We start from the raw sequence: 18,922 nt of genomic DNA on the forward strand, positions 1-18,922 counted from the left end.
TGCCAGCATATGGATTGTGAATCAAGAGTAAAAGACTAGTGCTTGATTAAATGGGCAATCAAAGTCAATTCCGGAAATGAAATTGCAATAAAGACATTCCTTACAGATGATCTACCTACTGCATTTCAATTTCGGAATCGCATATAAATTTGCTTGGTAATCCAGAATCCAGGAGCTTAGTTCAAAAATTCATTCCTTTACCAATGAAGGAATATAATATATAAAATTGCATAAGAAAATATAAATTTTTTAATATGAAATTGAATCGTCTTGTTTTGATTTTGAATCTCCTATTTATAAATGGCTAAAAGATGTTGGTTGCATTTTCAAGCACCGCACCCTTCCATAACAAATGACTAAATGTTGTGATCTTCTAATGTAACTTATAATATAATTCGGCTTAAAGGAAATGTAACTATTTGTTTGAGCGCATAAACATGGGCTTGGCCGATAACATTCAATATACTATCATCGCATCTCTCTCAATATACTCAAACTTCATCACCTGTCGTGTATTTTTTTTCTTCAGGAGACGTTATTGTTATGGTTGCAATCTTCGCATTCTGAATCTGCGTGGGCTCTTGGGATGCATATTACGCTTCATTCAATACTTTTCCATGGTTGATTGTTTAGATCCTCTTGTCACCGACGCACTTTATTATAGACTCATTACATCCTGGTGAGAACCACCTGCTCACCTGCAATAATAACACAACGAATTGTTAGATATGAATCATCACATTATGATTAGTGGTTTTTGTTCGGTTATTGCCAGATGTACAAGACAAGCCTTATCTTCTTCTCTTCATTCAACACATTCCATTCAATAGTCTGGCTTCGTTTTGGAGTATGTGGGCATTATATTCTTCCAAATATGTTTCTCAGTCTTCCTTTCATTACATATCGCGGAGGAGTGATGGAGCTTATCAGAATAGGGTCTCTTGAGGAAATATGTTCATCTCGATATTGGTCTTCATTCATACATGATTCCTTATAACATTTGTATTCTTCAATCTGAGCAGTGATTCTAGACTTTTTTGATGATATGACAAGGTTATATGTAAGCCCAAACGTGGGGGCAAATATCTCATCTCAACTTTTATATCTTTGTCTGCACGCTTTGTAATTTACAGCTGTGTATATTAGAGTGGGTGCCAGAGATTATTCACAACATATTAGAAGCTTCGTGAATGCTCATAATTCATGACAGAATTGTGGTATTGGAACTCTTGCTGTGGACATATCTATTGCACAATTCTTTTTTAATGATAAACACATTTTCAAAGGTGCTATTGCAGAGAATCATGCCCTCTTTCCATGTTCTGGTCCCGCCATCATATCACTTGGGACAAGACCCCGTATATTGTGGACATGATATAGAATGGATGTGTATATATTTCAATTGCCTACATGAAGGGTCATCACTCTGATAGTTCTGAGATACTGTTTAGCTTCGATTAAATCATGTTTCAGCAATTATTGCACAGAGCAAATTATTTTCCAGAACTTCATTACTTTTGTATGGAGGGAGTTTCAGAAGAGTTACACATGTTGCTGAAGCTACCAAGAAGTTTATCAGAAGAAGATCCTTGGATACAGAATGGAGGCTCCAAATGTATGGAACCCATCACTGATCCTCTTGATCAGCCAGTTACAAATTTCAAAACCTTTTCTGCTGCTACAGATTGAAATTTCTTAATAGCTCTCAAGAACATTTGTATGACAGGATTTTCCTCGCTATAACCTCCAGCGTAATGAATATGGGACTGCAAGTCACCAACGTCCATGCCATCCACTGAACTTGATATCAGAGGCTAAAGTTCATACCTATCCAATCAGATTGTATCTCTTTGAATCTTCACAGAAAATAAGAACATTGATTACGGATTTGATTATTTAGATAATTGTTTGCAATAAAACACTATCATGTTTGCATTAGTCACTTAAATATCCCTGTCACCAAGCAAAAGTTCTTTTCAGGACATGACATATATCTTTATCAATAATGAGCATCTTGTATTGTCTTTAATAATGCTGGCATTATTAGTTTTGTTTCGTGCCCAGCTTTGATTTGACGTTAATGATTATCCTTTTTCAACTTTCCAACATCGTAAATGAAAGCCTTGATTTTTGCAAAAATAGGGCTCCATCACCTAGATATCAAAAACCACTTCATTGGGAAATTCTTTACTGGGGTTGATAGCAATCAGAATTCTGGCATTGGAGTGTGGTATCAGAGAGGAAGATTTGTCAATTTTGATGACCTTGCCAAGGGGTTCTAGTGCCTAAGGAATCAAGTTCCAAAGGAAAGGTGGGAAGTTTCCTATAGAGACCCATCTAGGGGTGGAGAGTGCTAATACTTCAGCCGTAACTGCCTTTGGCAACCAGGGAATAACTCTAAAGATAGAGTATCCAATTCTCCATAATTGTTTTTCAACCACATGCTTCTAGGAATTTGGGTTGTTAAAGAAGACAATGAAAAGTCCTTTTTGGATTGTTTGAAGGAAGGAGAAATGGAAGCCAAGTTTCCTACTCCAAACATTGTGAAGCCATTCATTCAAGAAGGCTCTTGAGGGTAGTTTGTCAGGGTCTTGGGCGGCTAAGAAAATAGCAGTATTGTGGAGTTTAAAGATCTCTTTAAGAGAAGACTGCATTTGCGAATTTGGAACGAGGATACAAGAAGAGGACAATGGGTTCTTACTTGAATCTCGTGACTGGTTTCCTCCAAAGCTTTCTCCTTTCCTCTGCTCGAGCTTGGCTCCATCTAGAATGACTGGGTCATTCTTCAATGCTTGCACGGAGGTTTTTCCCACCCTAGGGTTGGTCATTGGTTTCTCCAAGCATGTGGAAGGCGGTTGCTTAACAACAAAGTATGAATGATGCAGACCTGGCGATTTTGAATGCATTGTAAATTGCGTTCACCAACTTTTGCATTAAATGCTTTAGGGCTCATACGCTTGGTGGGTGTCGTGCCACCAAGTTGCAGAGCCCCCGAGGACACCTTGATGCCCAATTTTTAATTCGAAAGTAGGCTATAAATAATAATTCATGGTTTAACTTTATATCTACTTTTCTATATAATTTTAGTAAATAGATTAACTTTATATCAAATATTTTTCAATTGATTGTTATATTTACCTCATTGATGCATATAATGTATTTGGGAATATCATTATGTACCTTGGGCTCCCAGGGCTCTGATACAACTGAAAATTATGATAGGGTGTGCTAATAATTAGAGAGCATTATTTAATGTTTTACATTTTTTACACCTCTGAATCTGGGTAGTGGTTATGCCTGCTTTTAACTGATTCCACAACATAAATGTACAACTGATCACTAATTATTTTAAATATCTATGCTCTAATACTAAGCTGACTGTCCAAATTAAATTTGTTTTGTCTTGTGATCATTGAGTGGCATTTGTCAATGGGTCGCACAGTTAATTCCTTTGAGTCCTAGCATTTTCCTGCATGATATACATCAGCCATAATAATATGAGGGAGGCATTTTTTATAAAGAGCAGAAGTCTTTCTTAGCTTGCAGAGTCTTTCTTAAGTTGATAGTGTTTTCCTTTATTTTGTGCATTTATATATATAATATGATGTCCATAAGAGGCTGTAATTGTACTGCATATAATTCTTTTGATTGTGAAGATATTTCAAGGTTAGAATAAATTAAATTCCTTTTTCTTCAAGAAGCTGCAAGTTGTGGATTTTTTCTGTTTACCTGATGGCTAAAGCCAATTTCTCGTCTGAACTTTATGGCTTTTATCTTGATGCTGAATATCTGGAGTGCCTGAATTTTCTTGGTTTATTCAAAAGATTATTTAATTAATAAATTTTGTAGAATGCATTTTGAATGTATTTCCCTCATTGGAATTACAGAGTGAAGAATGCCTCTTGAAGATGTGTAAGACAATGGAATTGCTTGCAAATCAGAAGAATTCTTATTTGCTTTTATTAACAGGTATTTTTTTCAAGATCCATTAATTCTAATTTGTGAAGCTTTTCTGGTATATGGTGTTTAATTAGTTGATTTATTAAGGGGCATGCTTTTATCTTGCTTATGTTTCATATTTAAGTTTTTGTACTGTTTTTCTAAACAAGGGCTTCGATACCTAATAGTAATTTAGTTAGGTACAAATAAGTTAATACCGCAGGTGCAAAGAATGGGTAGTGGGTCTGACAAAAACTACAAAGCTAAGATGAAGGTAAATGGAATTTTCGGCAAAAATAGAAAAGTAGAAAGAATGTATAAGAGACTCAAAAAGGGAAAGTAACGAGTGAAAGGCCTAAATGTAATGATTCCAACAGGGTAGAACTTCGATTCTGGATGTTCACTTTGCATGCAAGCTCTGATACCACTGTAAGAAACGCAAGTGGTTCTAACTCTGACAATCATTGAATTGCTATACTTTCCAGATGTTTGACATTTTGTCAAATAGTTGGCATGCAATGAAGAAGTTTTGATTTCTGAATGAGTATGCTTTGCTTTATTTGTTTTATTAATTCTTGCAATTCGAAACATAAACAAATGCATGGAAGTTATGTAAACTATCCTTTGAGCCACCATCTTTCTCATCACTAAGCAATTCTCCCTACAACTTATTCATTCTATTACAAAACCAGAATTACAAATATGCATGGAATGCTGTTAAATATATATCTGAGATTATTAATGAGAACCTGTAACTGCCATCATGCACCAGTGTCATCCAATCATTGAAGACACCACTCGTTGAAACTATCTAACATTGAAGCTCGGGAATGATGAGGTAGGCACTCTATGTCAAAAAGCCTTGTCTAACTGAATTGCAGCCCTACAAATATGTTCATTGCTGCCTGGAAGCTGCTCCAAAGAGCCACGGAAGACATTAAAGGGTTCCATATGCAGCCTATGAATTATTTCTGCGATCTGTCATCACAATGTGGCCCAGCCCTGCTAAGCACACAGTGATATAGCATGGAATATCTGCATTAAAATACTACTTACGCCCTGTATGAAATCTCTGTCAAAAACGCTGGATTCTTCCTTGTGGTTTGATCACCATTTGAAACAAATACTAATAGTAACTCTGGATTAAGCCACTCTCAGGCACAATTCACCAGCCCAAAATCGCTGATTCAGAGTGCAATGACATCTGAAAGAATTCACAATTCTTTAGATTAAAAAAGCTGAAACCCTTGGTTCTGAACTTCACACCAAATTACCAAAATCAAAAGCACAAATGGATGGTTCAATTTTTGCATTAGATGGAATATATAATTCCTCACTACAATTCGCCCCTGGAGCTTCTTCACACCTCACATGAAATTAAGTTCTTATCTTGATTGCATTTGAATTATAATATTTATTTCCCCTTCCTCAAAGTTCGTGCCAATACATGAATTAATTATAAAAAGATCATTAAATGCTCTTTAACCAAATAACTTAGCCCATGCACTTAATGACTTTTATGATTCCCCTTAAATATATATTATTAATAAAGTACCACTTTATTAATAATAAAATAATCTTGCACGCTGGCCAAAAATGCTTCTCCAAGGTACCAATGATAATCCAGGTATCAACAATGTCAAACAACCAAGTGCCTTGCCAAAAATAGCAACTGCATGAACTTGACTTACTATAAATAGCAAGTCCCTGGAAAGAAGCTTTGTTGAAGCTATCAAGACTCTAACACTACCACCAAGCTTCTCAGGTCCCCTACCAAAGGCAAATCCCGACCACCCTGAAATAGATACTTACTATAAATAGTAAGTGTTCCATTTTGACTCAAATGAGGAACAATCCTGAGCAAGCCCTGACATCTGCCACCAGAAACGTTCTGTGATACCTAAACTGGACACCCTTTAATTCACCATACTAGCTTACAAGGGTCAGCTAGTAGGCCAATCCTTAAAACACTGATGCTCACGAAATTGGGGACACACTAAAACTTTAATTTATTAATTATATTTTAATAGCCAATCTCTTAATTTTCAGTATAGTTGAGGTACATGCTGGTCAGGTAATTCATATGTAGTAGTACATGTGTAACATACTCGTATGTTTAGTTTGCTTAGATGCACATATGTTTAACTCATCTTGTACTTTTCATTTAGTTACTAGATCGCTTGTGGCTTGGGCGACAAGTAGCTTGAAAATAGATGTTAAATTTGGAACTAAGAATTTAAGTTGTTTTGTGTGCATAACTTTTTTTAATCATTTAATTCACACATTTTCCCTTCAGCAAAAATAGTCTCGATGATTAATAAAAATCAGAATGACCATGTGAGTGTGTGTGTGTGTGTGTGAGAGAGAGAGAGAGAGAGAGAGAGAGAGAGAGAGAGAATATGCTCTCTTTCATGTTTGTCCTGATGATGGATCATAGAGTGTGATGCGGATTGTTGATGCAAGAACATCTATACAATCAAAGCGAGAAGCAACTTCAGATGATCTCATGGATTGTGGAGATCTGCTTGCCCTGATTTATAAAAGTTAAAAATCTTTCACTTTTAATAAAATAACTCTTTTTGTCAATAAAAGTGATTAGTTGTAACTGGTTGACCAACAAATTTTTAATAACCACTTAAGTTTCACTGGTGCAATAGTATTGCCTAACAGCGAATTTAAATAAGAATCAAAGCCATATTGGTTATTCTTGATATTATAATAAATTTTTCTTTTCATCTACCAGAGAATTAATCATAATTAATGGTGATACTTTTATTTACATATAATATTCTCATTGAATCCATTTCTAAGTTGTCATTTTATTTTTAATTTAGAGATAAATGTTGGAATTTAGTGCTAGAACTAGCATTATTTTTATTCCGAGAATGAACTGGATGTTTAGTTTTAATCAAGGTAAATATTCTTTTCATTAAAACTGATTGATTTGCATTTCAGGTAAAGTTCAAGAACAACTTGCACTAAAATTTTTGAATCTCCAGCCATGTGGATTCCGGCCCACACATCATAACAAGTTAGGCAATGAGTTTGTGCTTTTCACAAATTATGACCCAGAAGATCGGCTTGGTGGGTGGGAGAATTCTGGATAAAAGTAATTTTCATGTCAAAGAACTTTATATGGCTGCTTAGTATTTAGCTGATGAATTTCATTTATAGTTTTAAAATTGTTAGCAAATGGTATGCAATGATGTAAATTATTTATGTTCTTTTGCTCAAAAGTCCAAGGACTTGAATTGGAACTTTGAATCTACAAAGATGTAGGTTTCCGTCCAGATTTCACAACAAAATAGGTAATTACTCTATGGTATTCTCAAATGATGACCCAGAAGAAATTCTTGGTAGGTGGGAGGCTTCTTGTAAAAGTTGCTTTAAGGAGCTTCCTTTTGCTGGTCAATATATATCTGGTGGTAGACTTCTTTTTTGTAAAATGCAATGAGGTAACTTCTATACATGGCTGTTGTTTTCAAGTTTAAATCTTTCCCCTTTTGTGGAGATGCTCTGGGGCTGCATCGTGCTTTGACAAACTCAGTTTTTTGTCACTGATTGAAGGCTGATATTTTGCTTAAAATACAGTTTAGGCTTGGCTGTTTCAAGTAAAGAAACAACTAAAACACGAATAGCAAAGGACATATATATGATCTACTGCCCTTTTGTAAAGATAAGTTGATTGTGTATGTAAACTGTTTTCTTATTTTACAAAATGGCGAATCTAGCTTGTCAAGGTCTATAAATTCTTTCTTGTGATTTTTTTTTTCTAATTTGCATTGCGGGCTTATTTTCATTTGAAGTTTCAGTTGCAAAAACGGGGGGATTGTCTTTTTCAAACGTGCAAATAATATTCTTTCACTATATTCATTTAACTACATTTATACTTTATGAAATTTGTCTACGGGGACAAGGAGGCAACAGTAAAATATAACAAAATCTAATATTGATTGGGATGATTAGCTGATGGCAGAGGACATAGCATCTAAATCTACTAGTAATGAATACGTGAAAATGAAAAATGGTAATGTGCAATCAATCTTGGAAATAAATATAAGTGCATGGCTGTGGTTATAGCTATAAGACCGGGACATTAACAATAACATGGTTTGCCATTTCTAATAATTTAATCTCAGTAGAGTGCATTATACGGAATTGATCGAGTGCAGTAAATGACAATCTGATGGATAACAAGTATAAAGAGAATAAGCGGCCCAGTTGATCTTGAATTAAGGTATTTAATTTTCGTAGCAATAATTGGCTATATAGGCTTCTCCAGGAATGATTTAGGGCAATATAAATTTTAAAATGTTATTTTAAATATCTGTAATCTGCATTTGGAAGAAAGACGCAGAAAGTAACTACAGATGCTGTAAAAGAAGCAGGCATATTAAGAAAGCTACAATGAGGTATGAAAGCCCTATTCTATTACTTTTCCGAAGCTACAATATGGTATGCATGCTGCAACCATTGTTTTTCTTATCGGCTTATGCCCTTTATATATTTTGGAAAAAAAAAAAAAACACATTTTTATTGAGTTTTAGATTCATAAATAACATCAAATATCAATCTAAACATAATTGCCTTAAAAGCAATTGCAAATAGGACATAAATATCCGATATACATGGATAAAGAAAAGAAATAGCATATTTTTAAGCATTACTAATTAGGTCATATTCTTATTAAAGCAATTTACATGGATAATGGTTTGAGTGTCACCAAGCCTTTAGTGCTATTTGTTGTACTGCTATGTGCCTTAGATCACCAAATGCATGTGAAAATGAAATGAAAAGCATGTTTTGTTAACAAGCAAGACAAAAAAAAAATATATGGAGCTTATAAAATTATTGACAAAGAAATTGTGATTATTTTGCAATGAATCCACAATTGATATGGGTAAGTTATGGGGTTCGGGAACATGCACCTAGTGTGCTCTTTGACATGTTACAAGGAGGGGTTGAGGGGTGGAGCCCCCCCTTGTTAACCCAACACGAGGTCTTCAAAACCACATAAGCCTTTAATGCTATTTGTTGTGTTATGAACCCTAGATCACCAAACACGTATGAAAATGAAATAGAAATGTATTTTTTAACAAGCAAGATTTTTTTTTTTGTATGGATTTGAACAAGTTTCTAGTGACAAAGGAATTGTGATTATTTTGCAATGACTCCATGATTTATAAGGATCAAGGGGTAGTGCCACGTATGGGGCTTAGGGGCAATGCTGCAAGTGTGCTCCCTATCATGATATAAGGTGGGGTTGAGGGTGGAGCCCCCTTGCCAAGTCCAAAATAAGGCATTTGAAACCATAAACGCCTTATGTGCCATTTGTTGTGTTGCTATGTGCCTTAGATCACCAAACACATGAAAATGACATTTTTTAACAAGAAAGAGAGAGTTATTATATCAATTTGGACAAGTTATTGACAAAGAATGACTTTTTTGCAATGACTCGAAGATTTATAATGAAAATTTGACACGAGTTTTACAAAAAATAGTTTGTGAGTTATTGGGTAACTCACCTAGCAACTTGAATTAGAACTACTCGACAAGTTTCACAATTGTGGTGTTTGCTATTGTTTGATATTGGATAGCAATATAAAATGTATAAAATGACATTTTTGAATCAAATTAATGATGGGGCTAATAAAATTAACACTTAGCATTTTGAAGATGGAAATTGGTTTCTAATTTTGAAGTCTTTTTCTATTTCTCTTGCCTTCTAGAAACAATCTCTCATTATGATTATTAAAAAATGTTTTAATTTTAAACAAGGACATATTTTGTTCAAAAACAATATCTTTCTTATTAGAGTATACATTCCTAATAAAAATATATTTATATTTTTATAAATAATGATAATAATAGATTTCTTTTGATGGTTGTTTATTCTTGAAAAACATAATATATATTTTACTAAATAGTGATAAGTCATCAGATTATGGTTTGGAATCATAAAAGTAAACAATTTTAACATTAATTAAGTGATTAAAATAAAGCTATTATAACAATTTTGTAGATATATTGTTTTATTCTTATGATGTGCCACCAATATGTGCGTAGTGTTTTTTTCCTAAACTTTACTTTGTTTAATTTCAATGCATTTATTTTCATTTTTGAAATATTAGGTGCTCTATGTCTAATTTATAAGATCTTATATAGATTGGGCAAAATGTGCTTTGTATTCTTCAAAATTTATAAGATAACTTTTTCAATATTATAAAATATTAAAGATATATTTTGACCAAATGTTTAATTATTACTTTTTATTATTTAAATATATTTTGAATTTATTAATAGAAGAAATATAATAAACATAAGTTTATAATATTAAATAATGGTCTACCTTATTTATCTTCATTGATAAAAGTATATATTATATTTTTATAAAGAATATATTATATTTTTGTGATTTTTTAAGGTAGACAAATAACTAATAGAATGTGAATTCAAAATGTCTACAAGAATTTGCATCCATCAACTTGTGCAACCCTCGTGATAAAAGAGATAGGGATTAAAATTAAATGTCAACATTGTCATTCAATTGGACATTTGTGAGAGGATCTCCATAGAAGGGGAAGGATCAATTCTTGAGCTCAATTGAAGTAAGGAAATGCCCTCAAATCAATACAAGAATCTCATAGGAAGGACCTACAAGGAAGCATTTTTTTAATCCCACAACAATGCCGAAAGATGTAAGGAAGTTTTTTCTTGTTATGGTTGGTAAAGAAATTTCAATTTGTGATGGACACATTCATTTCTTTTTAGGAAGATATGCCAAAGAAAATATGATGATATGTAAAAATAATTAAAGGTAAAGTTCTAGCTGATATAGAAGGCTAACTTATGGAAGCTCAAAGTACAAATGCAGTTAGACACACATGCATATATATGTCTTTAGGGGTGTGTGTGTGTGTGCAGGAATAACTTTAAGAAACCCCCTTCTGAAAAAAAAAAAAAAAAAATCGTGGTGAATCTAACATTATTTTTGGGGAAAAAATTAAAATCTTTTGGCAATTTTGTTTCCAATGTGGGGAAAAGTTTAATTTAGGGGTGATTTTACTCTGACCATAGTAAAATTCATAAAATTGAGGTGATTTTTTTCCTTGTGATAGGAAAATAATATAATGTAAGAGGCGATTTTGTCCATTGCAATGGAAAATATATATAATGTATGAGGTAATTTTTCCCATTTAATGGAAAAAAAAAAAAACTGTATGAGACAATTTTTCCCTTATAATGGAAAATTTATATATTGTGTGAGGAAAATTTACACTTCTAATGAAAAAAATATATAATGTGTTGGCAAATGTGCACCACGAGACAACAAATAAGGTCATATCATCTACAAACGATATGTGATTACTAAATGAATGAAAGGCTAGAAATTGATTGTATGGTTATCAAATCAATTGTCAAACTATCAAAAGATCATTATCAATATTAAGTCAAGGATTGATAAGAAAATGAGATATCAAAAGGATTACACATATATGGAATATATTGTTGCATTTATGGCAGAATGACAACTGGTAAAAAAACATTCTTTAACATGCAGACATATTGCTTAACATCATTAGAAATGTAGTTGATTGCTGGGGGCTTGTTGCTTCCCTTTTTTAGGGAAACCACAACTATTTTTGGTATAGTATATATAAATATGAAGATGAAATGTAAAGAAAATACAAAGAATATAATGAGAAGCATACCCCTTTTTGATATTTCAATTTTTTGTGGCATGATGTTTTCTTTTCAACTCAAGTCTTTTATAGTAATCATTTATGTATTTGACTCTTACTTTCAATAGTTGTGTAAATATACAAATCAAGTTTTTAGATTCTTAATTTAATATTCTAGTTAGTAAGTATTTTATTAAGATTAGAGTGAGGTTGTGTTATCTTTTGGGTAAAGATTCAAACCTGGTCGTTGGCTTACGTTGCATCTTTAAAGCGATGGATTTTTGGAAAATGTTTTAAACTTGTTCGTATTGGTATTTGATCCAACACTAATATATATTACATGTCACCTCTCCAACCTGCATCAAACATCCTTGAATCGTTCAATAATTATATATCAACGATTGAATGTTTATTTCGGGTCCAACATCTCAAGTGAAACCTCAACCTTTTGAATTCTCTAGAATGGTGACATGTGTCCTTCCACCCCATACCACTTGCAATGGACATTAAATAGATCTCTTCACTTTTGGTGACATTGCCTCTTCCATCGGCTCTACATGCATTATGTCTTTTTTGGCACAAATCTGCATTTATGAGGAAGATTTCCAAAGATTTAATCATTTAAAACAATTGAACTAGAAGGACAAATGGTTAGGGTTAATAAATTTCTAGGCACCCGAGCTTATTTATAGGCAATCGAGCTTCTTTCTTCATCATTTCTCATCTTGCCTTTGGTAGTCACTAGTCTGGTAGTGGTATCAATCAATAAATTCTAGTCTAATTTAGTTAATTGGTATGGTAGTCATTTCTCTATAGGTTATTTAATTTGCCTTCAATTACTCTAGTTTAGTTCATGTATCAATATTTAATTATTTTCTCTTGTTTTTGTAAATTAAGAATCAAGATGGATAGTCCAATTCATTTGTCATGCAACTTGGAAGAGGCACAAAAGGCCTTTTTAGACGACATCCTTAATAAAAACCTTGAGTCAATTTGCAATGAGGTTGGGCCTTTCATCTTTCATGTTGTGAAAATGGTGCTCAACCACGAGTTTCTGGAAAATGTTAACAAGTATTGTGTCAACACAAACATTACATCTCATTTTCTAGCCTCTCTCTTCGACCTTAGAGGAAAAAGGGTCAACATTGTGATGATGTTGAGGAAGACCTTTAAAGTAGACAACCTAGGCAACGATGTTGAGGTTGTTGTTCATGTAGAATTAGGGGTTGGATCTCTTAGGAAAGTGAACTCCACAAACTTCTACAACTTGGCCAGAATGTGGCCATGCAACCATTTCATCTTAGCCTAAATGCTGGGCAGTTGAAGCGCCATAGAAAATGTGCATGAATTGAAAGGGATTTTCTTTAAAAAATGGGTTTATCTAGATGAGGTGGAGGGAAATGTCTAGATTCAAGAATTTATAGACTTAATCATTTTTTATGATTTCTACATAGATGCAGGGGAAAATCACTAGGGTTTTCCTAGGGCTCGTTATCCCTATTGACATTTTTGTTTGGTTTCTATTTTGTTATATCCTATTACAATTGTTGTACATACATTTGGCTATAGATTGTAATATATATATATATATATATATATATATATATATATATATATATATATATATATATATATATATATATATATATATATATATATATATATATATATATATATATATATATATATATATATATATATATATATATATATATATATCAATGGAAATTTCACGGTCCCATTTATAATTTTGGTTTTATTGTTTTGCTTACCTGTTTAGTGATTTGGCTTTTTTGAAACTTTTCCTGTAAATTTGTAAGAAGCAAAATATATTATTTAACATTAAATTAAAACTAAATAATTGAGGTTTAACATTTGACTTGTAATTAACATTTAATTTAACAAATGAATCTTTGGATTCATCTTATTATTAGTTTATTGTAATATCATTGAGGCCTGAAAACTATTAGATCACCATAGATCAAAAACACTAGTTCTATTTCAGACCAGAGGGGAAATACAAAACCCATATTCTCAAAAAACTTCTAGAACATATACACGAGTCCCATCACTAATTGCTAATGATGATTGCTTGTAAGAAACCAAAATGATCATTGTTCGTTCAACTTAGATCAATGACCCAAGATGAATTTTGGGTAGATTTGGGGAACGCTCAACCAATTTTGTAAATGTCACCCGGAAAGAAGTCACGTGTCAACTGTAATAACTAGTATTCACTATTGCAATTATTATTACTTAAATTAAGAATCAAGATGGATAGTCCAATTCATTTGTCATGCAACTTGGAAGAGGCACAAAAGGCCTTTTTAGACAACATCCTTAATAAAAACCTTGAGTCAATTTGCAATGAGGTTGGGCCTTTCATCTTTCATGTTGTGAAAATGGTGCTCAACCACGAGTTTCTGGAAAATGTTAACAAGTATTGTGTCAACACAAACATTACATCTCATTTTCTAGCCTCTCTCTTCGACCTTAGAGGAAAAAGGGTCAACATTGTGATGATGTTGAGGAAGACCTTTAAAGTAGACAACCTAGGCAACGATGTTGAGGATGTTGTTCATGTAGAATTACGGGTTGGATCTCTTAGGAAAGTGAACTCCACAAACTTCTACAACTTGGTTAGAATGTGGCCATGCAACCATTTCATCTTAGCTTGAATGCTGGACAGTTGAAGCGCCATAGAAAATGTGCACGAATTGAAAGGGATTTTCTTTAAAAAATGGGTTTATCTAGATGAGGTGGAGGGAAATTTCTGGATTCAAGAATTTATAGACTTAATCATTTTTTATGATTTGTACATAGATGCAGGGGAAAATCACTAGGGTTTTCCTAGGGCTCGTTATCCCTATTGACATTTTTGTTTGGTTTCTATTTTGTTATATCCTATTACAATCGTTGTACATACATTTGGCTATAGATTGTATGTATATATATATATATATATATATATATATATATATATATATATATATATATATATATATATATATCAATGGAAATTTCATGGTCCCATTTATAATTTTGGTTTTATTGTTTTGCTGACCTGTTTAGTGATTTGGCTTTTTTGAAACTTTTCCTGTAAATTTGTAAGAAGCAAAATATATTATTTAACATTAAATTAAAACTAAATAATTGAGGTTTAACATTTGACTTGTAATTAATATTTAATTTAACAAATGAAGCTTTGGATTCATGTTATTATTAGTTTATTGTAATATCATTGAGGCCCGAAAACTATTAGATCACCATAGATCAACAACACTAGTTCTATTTCAGACCAGAGGGGAAATACAGAACCTATATTCTCAAAAAACTTCTAGAACATATACACGAGTCCCATCACTAATTGCTAATGAGTCCCATCACTAATTGCTAATGATGATTACTTGTAAGAAACCAAAATGATCATTGTTCGTTCAACTTAGATCAATGACCCAAGATGAATTTTGGGTAGATTTGGGGAACGCTCAAGCAATTTTGTAAATGTCACCCGGAAAGAAGTCACGTGTCAACTGTAATAACTAATATTCACTATTGCAATTATTATTACTTAAAAGTAATGAGTTATTAGTACTTGCCTTTTAGGCAATAGTATTGCATTCATTTTATGTTTTTATTGCATTTAAGTAATAAGAACTATTCTATTATTCTATTATAAAAAATATTATCTTGATTTTTTTTTGAAAATTACATAGAACTAAGAAGATGTTATTATTATATAATTCTTTTTGAATTAAATGCTTACATTTTTAAGGGTTATTTTTTGTGTTTATTACTTTGATTTAAAATATGATAATTAAATATCTTAAATCTGTACAAAGAAACTATGTGATATATCAAATATCTATAATTATTAATATTATTTATTTTCTTATATATATCTTAAATAATATATTAAGTTTAAATATCTATAATATTATTTATCTTATGATAATATCAATTATGCATTTATTAACTACAAAAAACAACTTGTTAGTTAATGGAGGTGGTTTCGACTTCTAAAAATCAAATTAGATTTACAAATAATATCTCAAATCAAATCAGATTTACCAATCACTATAATATCTAGGCAGACGAGAGAAAGTAGGGCGACATCATAGGTGGCTTGAGGAATCGAGATGACTCTCTGAGCTTCATTTTTCACAGTGATGCCCAAGCGATTTATAAGGGAAGGGGCGGCGCCTACATTCTCCACCTGCAATGACTCCAAGAGATTCCCCTACAGTTCCTGTCAAGCCTCATATCTCTAGCAACCAGAACAAGCTATAGCATCACTTGTAACAAGGTTTGGGTTGTGTTCGGCTTCGGCGTCAAACACGAGCTCTCTGATGTCCATCGCTTTTGACTAGAAAATTAAAAGTTTGAAAACACATACGAAAAAGTTTTTGGGGTTTCAAACAAAAGTGTGGCCAAGTGAAGGAGGCGAACAGAAAGCAGGAGAAAGGTGTGACTAATAATTGCATTGTTAAATAATGCCCATTTACCTTGATTAAACAGCATACGACCACTATCCCACGTGAAACGACCACTGAACACGCTGAAACGACCCCTTTCCCATGTGAGACGACCGTTGAACATTAATTGTTTTCATGTTTAAATCAATCACTCTTAGACATGAAAAAAATAAGTAATTTTGATAACAATGCTTGTCTACCGTGCATCATTTGATTGTGATTGATGACAATGGTAGATTATCTTGCATTATTTTATATCTTATTTAAACATAGATAAGAGACTAATTGTGGAATTCTTGTTCCATCCATCCATCATTTTCAAACGTAGATAATATACTAATTGTGAAATTCTTGTGCCACCCATCATTTTATATCTTATTGAAACATAGACAATAGAGTAAGTGTGGAATTGCATCATTTTATACGTTGTAGATAAGAGACTAATTGTGGAATTCTTGTCCCACCCATCCATCATTTTCAAACGTAGATAATATACTAATTGTGAAATTCTTGGACCACCCATCATTTTATATCTTATTGAAACCTAGACAATAGAGTAATTGTGGAATTGCATCATTTTATACCTTAATTGTGGAATTCATGAGCCGCCCTTAAACAGCAGATACATGACAAATAAAATGTTCTAGAATTCTTGAGCCGCCCTTAAACAGCAGACACTATTGGAAACTGTAGCACGTGACAAACTAGTATTTATACTGTAAGCCTCGGGCCTTAAAGCCCATTATATCTCAACGATTGAGAGTTGATCGAAGTTGGAAGCATGAGTGAAGAAATGTTCGAGAGCGAGGAAGAACAGCTCGCCGGGCAAGCGGAGGCATGGAGATACACATTGGCGTTTGTCGACTCATTGGCAGTGAAAGCCGTCGTTTTGCTGGGAATCCCCGACATCATTGCGCGCTACGGCCCCAAAGCAACGCTCTCTCTCTCCCAAATCGCGGCGGAGCTTCCCAGCGAAAAGCCCGACATCGATTGCCTCTTCAGAATCCTGCGCTTCCTCGTCGCCAAGAATTTCTTCAGGGCCGAAGTGGGCGTGGAGTTGAAATACGGGTTAACGCCGGCTTCTAAGTGGTTCGTGAAAGGCGGCGCCGCGGCGCCGTCGGTCACGATTAGTGCCATGCTACTCATGCTGAACGACGTGCAGAATGCGGCGCCGTGGCACCATCTGAACGAGTGCGTTTTGGAAGGTGGCGTGCCTTTCGAGAAGGCTCACGGCGTCAACGTCTTTGACTACGCTGCGGCGCACCCGGCGTACAACGATCAGCTCAACGAAGCCATGGCCTGCAACGCCAACATTGCGATGAAAGCCATCTTGTCTAAGTACGACGGTTTCCACGGCTTGAAATCCCTGGTCGACGTGGGGGGCGGCATCGGAGTCACTCTCGCACAGATCGTGAAGGCATATCCGAGTATAAATGGCATCAACTACGATCTCCCCCACGTCATAGCTACGGCTCCACACTTCCCGGGTATGATACGTTTTACTATACAACTGACTCGCCTTCTCTTTCATGGCCTCAAAATGTAATCATTTTTTAACTTGCAGGGGTGAAGCATGTGGGAGGCGACATGTTCAAAGATGTGCCATTCGCAGACGCTGTATTCATGAAGGTCGCTGCTTCGCTTGGTTTTGTACAATTAAAGTGGAGTTTTTTTTTATGGTGTTTTTTTAAATCTGGATCTTCTCCTTTGTTTTCTTGAAATATTACAGTGGACATTGCATGATTGGTCGCACGATGACTGCGTGAAGATTCTGAAGCAATGCAGAAAGGCGATTCCAGAGAATGGGAAGGTGATAATTGTGGATGCGGTTCTGAATGCCCGAGAGAAGACGGCGATGGATCCTACTTTTGGTCTTGCGTTTGATTTGCTCATGCTTGCGCTCAGCTCAGGAGGGAAAGAGAGAAGTGAGGAGGAGTGGAAGAATGTGTTGGTGGAAGCAGGATTTCCACGGTTCAATGTCATTGCGTTGCCAGCGTTGCAGTGTGTAATTGAAGCTTTTCCTTATTAGCCGCTTGTTAAATGTATTTGTTGAAGTTAATGTTCTAGCCTTGGTCAATAATAATTGTTGTCTATGTGGAAGTCTTGTTGAGTTGCTGGGAACACAAATATAGTTTAGGATTGAGTCAAAGAGTTTTAGTTTAAATCAAGTTTTTATCGTAGATGTGTTAAGTTAGGTGTCTATAAGTTTAAGTTAGTGTTAAGTTTATGAGTGTTGTCAATCATAAAGCAGTTTGTTGACAATTTAATTAAGAGTCATTTAGGAATGTTGTTGAGTCAAGCTATAGTATAAATTGGCATCTATCATTCAATAAAAAATAAGCTGGAAGTTCTTTCTTTCTCCTCTTTGTTTCTCCTGTTCTATTTTTTCAATAGCATTCTAATTTTAAATAGACCCATCAAACTTAAAGATATTTTTGTAGTTAATTTATATTTTTTTAAAGTTCTATATCTTTAACAAATTTTACACTTTTGAATAATACCATTTATTGACAATTCTATTCGTTCTGAAGAAATAAAGCAATGACATCTCTCAGTAAAAATAGACATTAAAAGATATAGATGCCACCCAATACATTTATGAGAATAAAAATAGACATTAAATGGTATAGATGCAAGCACATGGCCACATTAAACTGATATTATGGGAGCATGAAATGGATATAAATGGGTGCCTTTGGTATTTTTGTCTGCCGAATTTACTGTGCTCAAATACAACCGCCATTTCTCACAGCTACAATCAAGTTGGGATACACCAAATAAATTCAATGAAGATGTGAAAAAAAAAAATGTCGTGCTTGAAAGTTT

At 33.8% G+C, this 18,922-nt stretch overlaps 2 protein-coding genes across 2 annotated transcripts in view; both read left to right on the forward strand.

Moving 5' to 3' along the window:
* LOC149553115 (nucleic acid binding / methyltransferase) overlaps positions 1–7,431 on the forward strand; it is a 115,517-nt gene extending 108,086 nt beyond the window's left edge. The window contains exons 3-4 of the mRNA XM_089788630.1: positions 3,888–3,969; positions 6,895–7,431. Coding sequence (XP_089644756.1) covers positions 3,888–3,969; positions 6,895–7,046 — 234 coding nt within the window. The 3' untranslated portion in view covers positions 7,047–7,431. The remainder of the gene's footprint in view (positions 1–3,887; positions 3,970–6,894) is intronic.
* A 9,396-nt stretch (positions 7,432–16,827) lies between these two features.
* LOC149553116 ((R,S)-reticuline 7-O-methyltransferase-like) lies at positions 16,828–18,455 on the forward strand. Its single transcript, XM_089788631.1, has 3 exons — positions 16,828–17,583; positions 17,661–17,725; positions 17,826–18,455. Exons 1-3 carry the CDS (start codon positions 16,878–16,880, stop codon positions 18,123–18,125), a joined length of 1,071 nt encoding a protein of 356 aa, XP_089644757.1. The 5' UTR covers positions 16,828–16,877; the 3' UTR covers positions 18,126–18,455.
* The last annotated feature ends 467 nt before the right edge of the window (positions 18,456–18,922 follow it).

Source organism: Cupressus sempervirens, chromosome 6, assembly GCF_028749045.1.
Source record: "Cupressus sempervirens isolate cs-2001-9-10 chromosome 6, ASM2874904v1, whole genome shotgun sequence".
In the NCBI taxonomy this organism is placed as follows: domain Eukaryota; kingdom Viridiplantae; phylum Streptophyta; class Pinopsida; order Cupressales; family Cupressaceae; genus Cupressus; species Cupressus sempervirens.